This window comes from Lissotriton helveticus, chromosome 5_1 (genome assembly GCF_964261635.1).
Source record: "Lissotriton helveticus chromosome 5_1, aLisHel1.1, whole genome shotgun sequence".
In the NCBI taxonomy this organism is placed as follows: domain Eukaryota; kingdom Metazoa; phylum Chordata; class Amphibia; order Caudata; family Salamandridae; genus Lissotriton; species Lissotriton helveticus.
The window spans coordinates 1,774,057,454-1,774,072,717 of NC_136065.1; the positions used below are offsets into that span (position 1 = coordinate 1,774,057,454).

General features: G+C 42.6%; 1 protein-coding gene across 4 annotated transcripts in view; it reads right to left on the bottom strand.

The window, feature by feature from the left end:
• Positions 1-15,264, bottom strand: part of DDX42 (DEAD-box helicase 42) — a 465,634-nt gene that overhangs the window by 120,077 nt on the left and 330,293 nt on the right. For all 4 annotated transcript variants that reach the window (XM_078645044.1, XM_078645045.1, XM_078645047.1 and 1 more), the window contains 2 exons: positions 12,334-12,610; positions 11,886-12,112 (listed from right to left, as the gene is read on the bottom strand). In XM_078645044.1, the coding sequence (XP_078501170.1) occupies positions 11,886-12,112; positions 12,334-12,610 (504 nt within the window). The remainder of the gene's footprint in view (positions 1-11,885; positions 12,113-12,333; positions 12,611-15,264) is intronic.

The following is a 15,264-nucleotide window of genomic DNA, read 5'->3' on the forward strand; positions in this document are numbered from 1 at the left end:
TGGATTTGCCTCGGAACTGGGATTTTCCTTGGTTCTTATTCTGGGACCACTGAGGGGTTTGAACCCTCTGTTGAGCCCCTCTCCCCCTGTTGGTCTTGAAGCGGCGTTTGAACTCTTTTTTCTTCTCCAAACCCACCACTTTCACCGTATACAGTTCAGTCTTCATACGGGTCATCTCTTCGTCAGTATGTTCTCCGAAGAGAGAGGAACCAGAAAAGGGAAGATTAAGGATGCGATGCTGAGCATCCGGCTTCAGCCCTGTGAGGCGCAACCAAGCCGACCTTCTGGCACAAATCCCATGTGAGTAGGAATGTGCCGCAAGCACTGGACCATCCGCTGCTGTGCTTATCAACTGGTTCGCCACCAAACATCCTTCAGTCATAGTTTCTTTAAAGTCCTTCTGGTCTTCCTTTGGCAGTTTGGACTTGAACCTCTCCATGGAGTCCCATAAGGCTCTGTCGTATCTACCCAGCAGTGCGGCCGCACTGGAGACCTTCAGCGTGGAGGCAGCTGAATAGCAAACTTTACGACCCCACGAATCCTGAGATTTGCTGTCCTTATCTGGTGGGACTGAAGAGGAAGCAGCAACTGCATGCGTCTTCCTCGCCGCTGCCACTATCAGAGAGTCCGCTGGAGGGTCAGATTTTACAAAAACTGGGTCAGAAGAAGCCGGTTTGTATTTCTTCTGTATGCGGGCTGGCACCGCTCTGATGGATGCCGGGGTTAGGAAAACGTCCTTGACCGGATCCATAATTCCCGGGACTAAAGGCAGCAGTGGACGAGAGATAGATTTTTTTGTGCAAAGTTTCAAAAATGACTGTCATAGTAACCTGGGGGACAGACATTTCAATGCTCAGCTTCTGAGCTCCTCTTTGCAGGACATCCAGATAAGTGCCGATGTCATCGACTGGAGAGGATCTGGAAGTAGGACTATCCGTCAAAGTGGAAGAGTAATCCCTCTTGGAAGACCTGGTCGAAGAAGTAGAGGAAGTAGACGGAGTTCTGCGATGTTTGCGGTGAGCACCGCGTCCCCTCTCACGTGACCTTCTTGGGTGCTCTTCCCTTCTAGGAGAGCGAGATCTAACCGGATCCGGTCTTCTTGGTGAACAAGATCTGACAGGATCTTCTTTGGGAGATCGGGATCTCACCGGATTTTTTCTCACAGGTGATTTTCTGGGAGGACTACGCCTGTCCACTTCATCCACCAGCCTCTGGAGAGGAGATCTGTGCTGCGGACTGACGTACTCATGCATACGTTTAGTAGCCCCTGAATCTCGCCAATGGTCCAATGACTTATACCATCTGAGAAGACTGAAGTAGAATGGCGAGAAGCTGACTCCGTAACCATGATTGCAGAGTTGTTTGGCGACGATCGAGCCCTTTCCGAATGTCTCGACGTCGAACGCTCTGGTGTCGTACGTTTTCTCGACGCCGAATGCTTTCGGGGAGTTGGCGGATCCAGCAATCTCGACCTCGAATGCGATCGATGCGAGGATCTATGTTCTCTCGACGTCAAGTGGTGATGACCAGTCGTCGACTGAGCCCTCTGTCTCGACGTCGAACGGCGATGACCAGCCGTCGACGGAGCCCTCTGTCTTGACTTCGAATGTTTGTGCGACGATGGCGTATTGGTCACCCTCGACGCCGAACGTGGATGAAACGTCAACGGAGACTGCGTCCTCGACGCCGATCGACGTGTTACTGTCGACGGCGGAGGGGTCTTGGTCCTCGACGCCGAACGTCGTTTTTTAGATGATGGCGAAGGGGTCACACTTCTCAACGCCGGTCGCCGCCTGGATGATGACGGCGGAGGAGTTACCTCCCTTGACGCCGATCGTCGCCCGGTTGACGGCGGCGGAGTCACATCTCTCGACGCCGGTCGTCGCCCGGATGACGACGGCGGAGGGGATTTCGACGACGGAGCTGGATCCTTCGACGTCGTCGACGTACCTGGTCTTCTTTTCAACAGCGAGCCCGCCGTCGACGGTAGTTTTGACGATGAATGACCCACCGGTGGTTCTTTCCTCAGCACTAGCCTGACGCTGAAGCTGAAGGGTGAGAAGACTTCTCTTTTGAAGATGTTCTAGCCTTCTTGGAGCCCTTCTTCACCGGAGACCTTCCTCTGGATGACCTGTGAGCCAGGCCATAAATGCGAATTCTCTCCCTGTCTTTGAGAGTTCTTCCTGACAGGTGCTCGCAGTGAGGACAGGTGCCTGGATCATGTTCTTCAGGCAGACACAGGATACAAACGTCGTAGTTGTCTGATTTCGCCTTCTTGTTGCCACAAGAAGGGCATTTGTCAAAAAGTGAAGGCATTCTCAGCTGAAAATGCTCACTAAAGTGACTAAAAAAAGACAGATTATTACTTGACTTGATGTAAAATGTCAAAGTAATAGAAAAAGTTGTTAAGAATGAAGTAATTTTCTGTCAGAAAACAGAAAATTAGTGGAGCTGTGTTACCAGGATCCTTCCTGAAGGAGCCGGAAAGAACAACTGACCTAACTGTCACCCCTGAGGCATGATGGGATACAGGGGGTCATGGGTGCCTTAAAAGGCACGGTGTCAGTTTTTTGGTATTCAGCTACAGGTTAGCTTTTCAGTCTTTTTAGACTGTGTGTTTGCAATGCAGCCTGGGAGCTTTCTATGCTATCAGGGTGTTATAAGAATTTCTACTGCTGCCTAAGCATTAAAACAGTTCTAAAACAATCTTTTGTGTTGTTTCTCATGTTTCTCATGCATATTATTCATGTATGGTGGAAATTCTTCACAGCATATTGCAGCTCTGATGTGACTGCTATTGTGTATGTATGTATATATATATATATATATATATATATATATATATATATATATATATATATATATATATATATATATATATATATATATCCAAACTGTTAGGTCCAAAGGCGGGCTTCCAGGCGCTCTCAGGGCGGTGCGTTCAGAGCGTGGCAGAACCAAGCCACGAGTTAAATTATTCCAGTTTTCCCAAGGGAAGTTTGTCTCCGCGCACTCCCGGATCTTTAGTAAATAACAAAGGCATAACATCCAAATTGTAGTCCAGTCTTCAGTTTATTTTTAGCAAGCCAGCTGCACCTGACGCGTTTCGGTCTCTACGGAGACCTTGCTCACAGGAAAACAATACTACGTTTTTTTGAAGAGTTTAAATAAAGTGAAAAAAGTGAAAAAAATGAGTAAAAGTGCAAACATCCTGACACATCACTTCCTGTTAATAACACGGGAATTCTGGGACATGTAGTCTTATAACTTATTTTTTGTTACTGACATTTTCTGAAATTAAATTAGGCTAACGATAATTAGGGTTTCACCAAGAATATTTCTCAAATACATTTTGATCAATTTAACCCTCTAGTGGGTATAAATTAAATTGAATTTGCCACAGCCATTCTCATCCCAAGATTAACTTGATACATAAGTTAATTCATTAACTCAAATAGGTTCATACAACCCTCTGGTGGGTGATTGAAATTTCAGAAATTATTCATAATTCAATTCCTTGTAGTTCATGTTTGCATGTGAATAAATTTAAATAATAAATTTTTCAAGAAAATTTCATAGTGAGTTTAAAAGGTTACTTAGAGAGATAATGTTATATTTGTTTCCATTTCAATACAGTTTACTTGAGGTTCACAGATGGCAATGAAGTTCTTCATCCAAGTTGATCCCAAAGGGGTTCATGGTTCGAAAGTTCATTATATGTTTTGACTCCTTTTGTCTCATAATTTTCTCACGATCTCCTCCTCTTTGATTTGTGCCCACACTTTCAATTCCATAGAATCTTAATTCTTTCCAGTTGCCTTTATGTTCTTTTTCCATGTGCTTAGCCATGGCGTTGCTTCTGTCACTGTTGATCGTTGCACGGACATGTTCAAGTATTCGTAATTTGAGCTCTTTTTTTGTGCTCCCAATATATTTGAGTGAACATGGGCACTCTAGCACATAAATTACAAATTGGGTTTTGCAGTTAATTAGTTGATCGATTGTCCAAGTTTTGTTGTTTGCCATTTTTAGTTCCTTAGTATTTTGGGCAATGAAGCACACCTTACAATTTGAGCATTTGTAAAAACCTTTGGACTTGTACCAAGTCTTTGTTTTAATCTGCTCCTGGAAATGGCTTGAGATTAATTTATCTTTTAAGTTTTTAGCCCTGCGATATGTTACATTCGGATGATCTCCTACAATTTCTGCAATTTTTGGGTCCATGTGCAAGATGTGCCAATTTTTTCTCAAAATTTTAATTAAGGAATCATTTGCTGTTGAGTGTGTGGTAATAAACCGGATCTTTTCATTCTCAGTTTCTGGTTTGGATTTTTCTTTCAGCAAATCAGTTCTGTTAATGACGGAGGATCGTGTCACTGCATTTTGAATTGTGAAAGGCTTGTATTTGCGTTCTTCAAATCTTTTTTTTGTTAATTTCTGGTTGCTAATCCAATCCTCTTCTTTGGAGCATATCCTTTTAATTCTCAAAAACTCCCCGTATGGGATATTACGGATCAGAGATGGCTGGTGAAAACTTTGAGCATGCAATATTGCATTCGTCGCTGTACTTTTGCGATGCAAAGTTGTTTGTATGGCATTGTTCTCAATAAAAATTTCAGTATCTAGGAAAATCACTTTCGAATCACTGATTGTATAGGTGAATTTCAGCCCAAAGTTGGAATTATTTAACACTTCAAAATAATTTGCAAACTCCTCCTCTGTTCCATCCCAAATCAAAAGCAAGTCATCGATGTATCTCAGCCATGCTATGGTTTTAGATACTGATACATCGTTTTCACATCTCCAGGCCCACGTCCTTTCCCAATGGCCCATCGTGAGGCAGGCATACGATGGACTAAAAGAAAAGCCCATTGCAGTGCCCTTAGATTGTCTGTACAATTCATTCCCAAACAAAAATATATTTTGATTCAGGCACATTGAAATCATTTCGAGCAACATCTTATTATGCTCCGCAAATTGAATATTCCTATCCATCAAGAAAGACTCGCAAGCTGCAATGCCAATTTCATCCTGAATGTTAGAATACAGGGATATTACATCCATTGCTATCAGTTTGTAAGAAGGTTGCCAAGGGGTGTCTTCCAGTCGTCTTAACAGATCCCCCGTGTCTTTCACATATGAAGTTAGACCCTTCACATAGGGTAAAAGGAAAACATCAAGATAATTTGCGATTGGCTCCAACAATGCACCTTTGGCTGATATTATTGGCCTCCCTGGTGGTTTCGTGGGGTGCTTATGTATCTTGGGAAGGAAGTATATAGTTGCCATTTTCGGGTATGGTGTCTGGAGATATTTATATTCATCAATGTCTAGTAAATTTGACTTAAACCAATTTTCCAATTTGGAGTCAAGTTCCTCTTTGAGTTTCACTGATGGATTGGTCTTCAATTTTTCGTAATATTCCCTATTACGGAGTTGAGAATATGCTTCACGCATATATACTTCCTTGTCTTGGATGATGACATTGCCCCCTTTGTCCGCTATTTTTATTTCGATGGTATCATCTTGTTGTAGTTTGAGCGCTTGTCGTTCTTCCCTCGTGAGATTGTCTTTTTTGTGAGGGATTTTCAGATGGTAAAGATCTTTTATTACGCACTCGTGGAAAAAGTCTATTTTATTTCCTGGTGGTAGTTGGGGATAGAACTTGGAATTGGGTTTCATTTTCGAAATACCAGCTCCTAATTGCACAGTATAGTCCTGTATTTCTCCTCCACTTTGTTGTGGATCCTGACTAAGTTCCATTAAGTTCACAAAGGGTTGCGCATCCCTTGCTGGTAGTTGCATAGTTGGTTGTGGAACAGATCTTCTCCAACTAGCCATGTCAGGTTTATCCACAAATAGTTTTGCTAACTTGATCTTCCTGATATATTTATATATATCCACACGTGTTTCTGCTAAATTCATGCCACTTGTGGGGCAGAAATTCATGCCTTTTTTCAGTAGGTTCAGTTCCACATCGTTTAATTTTTTTGAGGACAAATTAATAACCTGTAACTCATGATTGATGGTATCCATATTTAATGATTCCATTTCTTCCTCATGTTCCGTGTCATGGTTCCCACTCGGTTTGCGCCAGTATTTTGTGCTGCGTTTGCGCCTGCCTCTTCTGGTTTGTTTTGTGGCGCCTTTCCACGGCCTCTCCCTCTTCCTCTTTGAAATGGTTGACGGGGCCCCATCGTTTTTCTCCCAATTCTTTTGATGAAAAGCCATTTTCATTTCGTCTAAAAAAGGGACTTTTGCTCCAGTTCCTCTTTGTTCTTCTTCTCCGCCACTTGCGCCCGGTTCTGTTGATAAACTAGAGGCAAGAGAGGACATGCTTCCCATGGTTATTATGCTTTCCAGGTTATTTTGTCTGAAATTATCATATTTTCTTGCATATGTAAATATGCGCCCTTCTTCGTAGTCCTCTTTGTCACGTTGAAATTTGGACATCTTTCTTAGGCGTACACTTTCTTCGTGTTTATCGATATATTGTTCCAGATCCTCTTTAAATTTCTTCATTTCAGGATTTAGATCAAGTGTTGCCAGTTCTTTTTCTAGATCTTTTAGCTGTTTTGTGGTACGTTCCAGTGCAATTTCAATGTGTTTCACCAATATTTGCATTAAACCTAGCGAGGAATTTAAAATGAATTCACCCCATTCACTTAAAAGTTCATTACTGGTATCCTGATGGTTAGGCATCAGGCTGATGCGTAGACCACGGGGCACTCGTTTCACGTCTAGGTATTTTTTTTAAAGCTGCAACCTCCCACCATTTATTGATTTCCTTTTTCGATAGTTTCTCCCAAGTGCGTAATTTATATTTTAAATCCGTTTTACGAACACTGCCACTTGCTCCTGTGGCCACTGTTTCATCCTCGAAACATGATTGAATTAAAGTATTCCTCGATACCTCTCTTTTATCCATGGTGAGCTGGCAACTGTTTTATTTATGCTCTGTATTGTATTTATTTCTGTGACAATTTGATTTACAATTCTTGGTTGTATCCGGTTTGTTGTTGTGTCAAACTAAAACCTAAACAGGTTCAATTCTTTAGTATTTGTATTGCAGAGAAAAGTTCCTCGAGTTGGGCTTTTCTTTTAGTCCATCGTATGCCTGCCTCACGATGGGCCATTGGGAAAGGACGTGGGCCTGGAGATGTGAAAACGATGTATCAGTATCTAAAACCATAGCATGGCTGAGATACATCGATGACTTGCTTTTGATTTGGGATGGAACAGAGGAGGAGTTTGCAAATTATTTTGAAGTGTTAAATAATTCCAACTTTGGGCTGAAATTCACCTATACAATCAGTGATTCGAAAGTGATTTTCCTAGATACTGAAATTTTTATTGAGAACAATGCCATACAAACAACTTTGCATCGCAAAAGTACAGCGACGAATGCAATATTGCATGCTCAAAGTTTTCACCAGCCATCTCTGATCCGTAATATCCCATACGGGGAGTTTTTGAGAATTAAAAGGATATGCTCCAAAGAAGAGGATTGGATTAGCAACCAGAAATTAACAAAAAAAAGATTTGAAGAACGCAAATACAAGCCTTTCACAATTCAAAATGCAGTGACACGATCCTCCGTCATTAACAGAACTGATTTGCTGAAAGAAAAATCCAAACCAGAAACTGAGAATGAAAAGATCCGGTTTATTACCACACACTCAACAGCAAATGATTCCTTAATTAAAATTTTGAGAAAAAATTGGCACATCTTGCACATGGACCCAAAAATTGCAGAAATTGTAGGAGATCATCCGAATGTAACATATCGCAGGGCTAAAAACTTAAAAGATAAATTAATCTCAAGCCATTTCCAGGAGCAGATTAAAACAAAGACTTGGTACAAGTCCAAAGGTTTTTACAAATGCTCAAATTGTAAGGTGTGCTGCATTGCCCAAAATACTAAGGAACTAAAAATGGCAAACAACAAAACTTGGACAATCGATCAACTAATTAACTGCAAAACCCAATTTGTAATTTATGTGCTAGAGTGCCCATGTTCACTCAAATATATTGGGAGCACAAAAAAAGAGCTCAAATTACGAATACTTGAACATGTCCGTGCAACGATCAACAGTGACAGAAGCAACGCCATGGCTAAGCACATGGAAAAAGAACATAAAGGCAACTGGAAAGAATTAAGATTCTATGGAATTGAAAGTGTGGGCACAAATCAAAGAGGAGGAGATCGTGAGAAAATTATGAGACAAAAGGAGTCAAAACATATAATGAACTTTCGAACCATGAACCCCTTTGGGATCAACTTGGATGAAGAACTTCATTGCCATCTGTGAACCTCAAGTAAACTGTATTGAAATGGAAACAAATATAACATTATCTCTCTAAGTAACCTTTTAAACTCACTATGAAATTTTCTTGAAAAATTTATTATTTAAATTTATTCACATGCAAACATGAACTACAAGGAATTGAATTATGAATAATTTCTGAAATTTCAATCACCCACCAGAGGGTTGTATGAACCTATTTGAGTTAATGAATTAACTTATGTATCAAGTTAATCTTGGGATGAGAATGGCTGTGGCAAATTCAATTTAATTTATACCCACTAGAGGGTTAAATTGATCAAAATGTATTTGAGAAATATTCTTGGTGAAACCCTAATTATCGTTAGCCTAATTTAATTTCAGAAAATGTCAGTAACAAAAAATAAGTTATAAGACTACATGTCCCAGAATTCCCGTGTTATTAACAGGAAGTGATGTGACAGGATGTTTGCACTTTTACTCATTTTTTTCACTTTTTTCACTTTATTTAAACTCTTCAAAAAAACGTAGTATTGTTTTCCTGTGAGCAAGGTCTCCGTAGAGACCGAAACGCGTCAGGTGCAGCTGGCTTGCTAAAAATAAACTGAAGACTGGACTACAATTTGGATGTTATGCCTTTGTTATTTACTAAAGATCCGGGAGTGCGCGGAGACAAACTTCCCTTGGGAAAACTGGAATTATATATATATATATATATATATATATATATATATATTCACAGGGTGTCTCCACGGAGACAAGGATGAGTCGCACTCGTACTGGCAATTTTAAACATTTATTTTTCTGTTTGCAGAGCGGCGCTGTATTTTCCGAAGCATTTCGGTCAAAACCTTGACCTTCTTCGGGGAAAGTCGCCTCCGCATCTGCGCAGCCAAACACTTACTCGCCATATTGTTGCTCCCAATAGCTGCTCGCCCCCTGGTTGTCTCCTCAAACGGGTTGATTTGTGCTATGAGCATGCTGGATCTCGTAGTCTAGTGGTGGCTGCGTCTTGTGTGATGCTGGATAATCATGCTGCTTTTAAAGTTGTCCAGAAGTACTCACGCTACCATTTTTAAGGCACATGGGCGCCTAACCTAAGTCCAGTCTTTGGTGGCAGCCGGCTGCCCTTTGCTAAAGCTGCATGCAGGAGAAGTCCAAGGTCGGGCAGTATCCGGCGCTCTTGACAGGCGGTGCGTTCACTCGGAGCAGGACCAAGCTCTTTAATTATTCACAGGGTGTCTCCACGGAGTCGCACTCGTACTGGCAATTTTAAACATTTATTTTTCTGTTTGCAGAGCGGCGCTGTATTTTCCGATGCATTTCGGTCAAAACCTTGACCTTCTTCGGGGAAAGTCGCCTCAGCATCTGCGCAGCCAAACACTTACTCGCCATATTGTTGCTCCCAATAGCTGCTCGTCCCCTGGTGGTCTCCTCAAACGGGTTGATTTGCGCTATGAGCATGCTGGATCTCGTAGTCTAGTGGTGGCTGCGTCTTGTGTGATGCTGGATAATCATGCTGCTTTTAAAGTTGTCCAGAAGTACCCAGGCTACCATTTTTAAGGCACATGGTATATAAATATATATAAAAACATGAAGGTTGCCCTACTGAAGCCATCACTCACGAGGGGGGTAAGCACACTGATGCCCCAGGTGGAAGTAGTCACAGCGTGTCACTCGAGCATCTTAGTTTCAGACCATTAACCATACGCGTTTCAAGCGTCTCTGCACCCTTGTTCACTGGTAGGCTAACAACTCAATGATGCACAGGAGCAGCAAAACTTAAGTGTGACATCATTTATTAAATCAATAAGCACCGCCCCACTGGGCGCCTCGTGGCTATCTGGATGTTGTAGTCCATTTGTTATTCGCCATGCTTGTAGTCTCATAATTACCCGGTTGGGTGTTTGCATAATCCATAATTATAAGCACAAATGAGTAAAAAGTTCATGATAATTCTAAAATAGATGAACACGCTGAGTAGGCTCGCTGTGGTACAAGCCAATATGTACCTGAGGCTCTGGTCCCCCTCGTTCCTCGTGTGTATATGTATGTATATATATATATATATATATATATATATATATATATATATATATATATATATATATATATATATATATATATATATATATATATATATATATATATATATATATATATATATGTGTGGGGCACATATAATATAGTGTTTCTGGGGTCCCGCGCATGGGCGGGAATATTCGAATGCTTATGACTATAGATGAGGATCCCCTGGAAGAGAACTTTAGTTTTAGACGGTTTTGGATGTGTAGATTTCGGAGTGGTTAGTTTCAGCTTCGAACTTTTCGGCGCAGAGGTTGTCTGCTCCGAGCTTTTAGGTGTGGAGCTTTTTGGCTCCAAAGATTACGGCTTCGACGACTTCGGTTCTGGCTCCTTTGCCTTGGAGGGTTTCGGCTCTGAGGCTTTCGGCGCCGAAGACGTCCTTGGTACCAACGACATGGGAGGAGTCCCGTGTTTGTCCTTATGTTTCGGTGCAAAAGCTATTGGTTCAGCATCGGACTGGGATTGGCTCGAGCCAGAAGGCGTGGGTTTGTTTCGTAGCGGAGCCAGAAGGCGGGGCATCTGAAACTTTTTCACGGTGTCGACCGGAACGCGAGGGTGACACCAGAGCCTTTCCCTTAGGTTGAGTTGGCAACTGGGGGTCTGTACTCACGGTCCGTTGAGCCAGAGTGACGCTGAGGTCTTCTTCCATTTCGGAGTTGGCTTCAGACACGGAGACCAGTTCTTCCTCTTTTTCAGCTTCTGCGACAGGACTGTGTTGTGTTTCATCGCCACAGACGTCTGGTACGGAGACGCTGCAGCGGTGCATGTCGTGGCGTCGAGCCCGAGGATCACGGATGGTCTTTTTCGATCGGCATGATCAACACGCTTCGCAGGATGACTCTTCGTGTTCCGGAGATAGGCACTGCTTGCAGACCTCATGCAGGTCGGTGCGTGGAAATTTAGCAAGACACCCGGGACAGAGTTTGAGCGGTGTCTGCCCATTGAATGCTGGCGTGGTTGGCACGGGTAGGCATGACGGCCCGCCTCGAAGTTTCCAGATCGAAGGTTTCATAGTTTGGACGATACACGATGATTGGGAAAGCGCGATCAAAGACAATACTGTCGAGGATAGAGGATTGCGCGTCTTAGGGGTTCGAGAACGATACCGCATTGGAGCACAGCAATACACATCCAAACAAGATGCCAGAAAAAAATAATCTAAGGATGGAGTTGATACCCATGCGCACTATCACCGAAAGGAGGAGTCTACATCATGACTACAAAGACTTCATCGAACAAAAACAAAGTGCAAACATCAGGGCCCAACACCAGATGGCGATCTATGCTAACGCATATGATCTACAGCTCACATGCCTAGAACACCCTTTCTAAATATAAGCCATTGTTGAAAAAGATTGTCTGAAGTTAGCAAAACTTATATTACTATGAGTCTACCACTATACAAATTTAAAAGGTTTCAGTTTTATCTTAAAACTCAGTGCATTAGATATGACAATCTTTACGCAATTTACTTTTGGAGGAAGTTAAAGTAGAAAATATATTTTCGCATCTTACCTGCATAGCAAGATCCAGAAGCTCCTTTGACACATACTGATTGGCTCCTTCCAGGTTTCGGACAAGATCCCCAGCAAAGTTTGCGTCCTTGGGAGTGAGCAAAGTGTAGGCTACACCTTTCTCTCCAGCTCTTCCAGTTCTCCCAATTCTGTGGGTATGAGTGTCGATGTCACGAGCCACATCATAATTGATCACGGTCTTTATTGAAGGAATGTCCAGACCACGAGCTGAAAAATAAAATAATTGGTAAATGGAGATTCTCAAAACAGACTACTTGTCTAATTGTCATTAAACTAGATTAACCAGATAGTCATTATCATCCTCAAATGCCCTAATAAGTAATGCAGGACTAACCATATGAATGGTTTAACAGCGACATATCTAGAATTAAACAAAGCAACAGATGTGCAGTAGATGCAAGTATTAGGTAATTTGATGTATACTTTACCTGCTACATCAGTTGCCACTAAAAGAGGAATGCTTTTTTTCTTGAAATCAGAAATAACTTTGTTCCTTTCACTCTGGTCCATGTCTCCATGGAGAAGGCCAAGTGGATGATCTTCCAGCTTCAGGTTAGTGGCCAACTCGTCTGCATTTGCCTTTTTGGTGACAAAGAGGAGAACACTGCCAGTAGAGGTGAACTCCACTATGCGCCTGGTTAACCATGACCACTTATCAGACCCTGAAGGCAGAATCTCTACTATTTGAGTGATGTCTTCATTTGCCTAATAGTGAGGGAGACAAAACAGAAACAGCAGCAAGCCAGACGATGAGAATTGTACACTTTTTCTGTGAGAAACAATTACGATTACCAAGACTTCAACCCTTATCCTCACAGAACAAGTACAGGGCAGGCAGCAGAAGTGCAAGCCACAGAAAAGGTGAAACAGTCAGCAGCAGTGCAATCTTTCCTCATACACACAGGAATAAACAAAGTAAGGTTACCTCACAAAGGCAAGATATAGGCGCAGCCCAGTTATGAGCAACACCTGCGTTGCTCTCACACAGTGCAAGGTAGCAGCTGGTTAAGTTTCACTCTTTTCACACAAACAGTACATGCAGCATAGGCATAATCAGTATACATTAAGTTACACAAATAGTTTTTTTATGCAGAAGCAGATGATGTTGCACATGGTGGTGTAGTGTTCTCTCATCAGCGTATACAGCATGTCTTGCACATATTTGTTAGGTATCTTTATTGTATATTGTGTAGAGGGTTTGTACACGCTTGCGGTGCATGCTCCAAGTGCACATAACCTTGCAGAGATTTTCTTGGAGAAGCAAACACCTTCAAAAAGGTCTCAATGTCGCCATAGTAAGTAGCAAACCCTTGTCATATATTCACTATGTGCATGTACTGTCTTGCAGGTTCACTTTGACGGAGCCTCCTGTATGTCGAGACTATAGCTTGCTTAAGAGTTTTGCATGGTCACTTATGCAGAAAACTTATTTTGCTGGACATCTTGCATGTCGTCATCTACCATTTTCCTTGGTTGATCACAGACACTGTTTCATGCTTATGTTTCTACACATTCCTCTGTATGCTCACTTTTGATGTCCACTCAGCCATAGACTCTCTTGAACTGTAACATTTGAATATTAACTGCACTCACTAGAGCACGTACTTGCAAGAGAAATGCTCAGTCTGTCGCACTCATTCGGAGACCCTCTTCCATGTTCACTTGGGCACCTGCCCTGTGGTCCACGGATTCCTGCAGATTTGGTTGTGTGGGTAGGAAGACAATTAAGGACACTCAATTCTGTCCAATGAATGTTCATTTAAATTAGAAGGCCATTTAAAATAAGCATATATAAACATACTTAGTGCTTGTGTAATGGATGATTCTAGTACTTAGTTTGATAAACTGATAATCCATTTTGGGCAGGCAGTATTTCTCAAGTGGTGTTAATCCAAGCTAGTATTACTGCTACCCAACTGAAGGCAACCATAATTGAGCTGTGCTCTGAACAGAGAAATGTCTATTTGTAGTTTGGCATGTCTGGCCACCTCGTGTTTCATGTCTCAAGGAAAGGGAAGCAGTGCCTGTATCGACTGGAGGAGTCTCAGAGTGGGGGTTGCAAAGTACAGGAGACATATGTATGTGGCTAAGATATGGGTAAATAAACTGTGGTGTGGATTTGGAGCAGCCTTGCACTGAGGAGACAGCCCAGTCCCACTGAACTTGACTAGGTGGCCTAATGAACACCCTAGCCCGCCTCAACACAGTGATATTAACATGTGATCGATACTATAGGAAAGTAGCCTTTTTTGACATAGTCACCTCCACTATTTGCCTGGTAACTGATGTGATTTCGCCTGGAAACACACTGGATTATTGTTAACCAGGTCTCCAGTGCCAGAGCTCTTTCCCAAAACTGTACAATTGTTCCACCAATTGGCAAAACCTTTAACCCCCTCTGTAAGTCCCTAGTAAATGGTACCCCTGGTCCCTAGGGCCTGAGGTACTAAAGAGGGTCCCTAACGGCAGAAGCACAAATTGTGCCACCATCAGGAGGCCCTCACTAAGCACATGCACAGCTGCTATTGCACGCTGCGCATCAGAGCAGATAAAAGTGAAAACACAACATGTCCCACATCCCTGTGTGCTATGTCCCCTAACACGGCATGTAATAATTGTAAGTCACCCCTACAGCAGGCTTGACAGCCATAAAGCAGGGTGCTGATCACATGTGAGGGCATACCTACATGAGCAGATACAGCCCTGTGCTTGTCATTCCTATTACTGCCAGTACAAAAGACAAGGGAAATAATTTAAAAACATGTGCTGCACACTGGTGGAAAAGAGTTCCCCAGCTACATGATGGCTTCACTGAAGATAGGGATGTTTGGTATCAAACATCTCATATTGATAAACCCATCACTGGAATCAGTGTAGGTTTATCAATACATGCACACCTAAGAGGTGCCCCCTGAATACCTACCAGAGTCTGGTGTGCTCCCTGACTGGTTTCTCCCAGCCTGCCACCCAAGATGCAGTTCTGACCTCCTACGGTGAGAACCACTGCTCTCAAGAGGCCCAGAACAAAAGCCTGTTGGAAAGAATGTGTAACACCCCCCCCCCCCCCACAGGATCACCTGCTGATTAGTCTTCCTAGGCCGGCAAACTTCAAACAGCTGCTGCCATTGAAATGAGAATTATACCCCCCCCCCCCCCCCCCAAACGAGAGGCAGCCACCCCCCTTGGCACCTGGAGAGGTGGGAAAATAAGATAGTCAGGTAGGTTAAACTGAGGTGGACATGATTTTTCAGAAGTAGTCATCTTATCATACTTATGAATTCTGGAACAAGGTTATGCCTATTGGCTACTACTTTACACTCCCCTAACTCGACGAAATTCAGTATTTAGGGGAGTCCCTA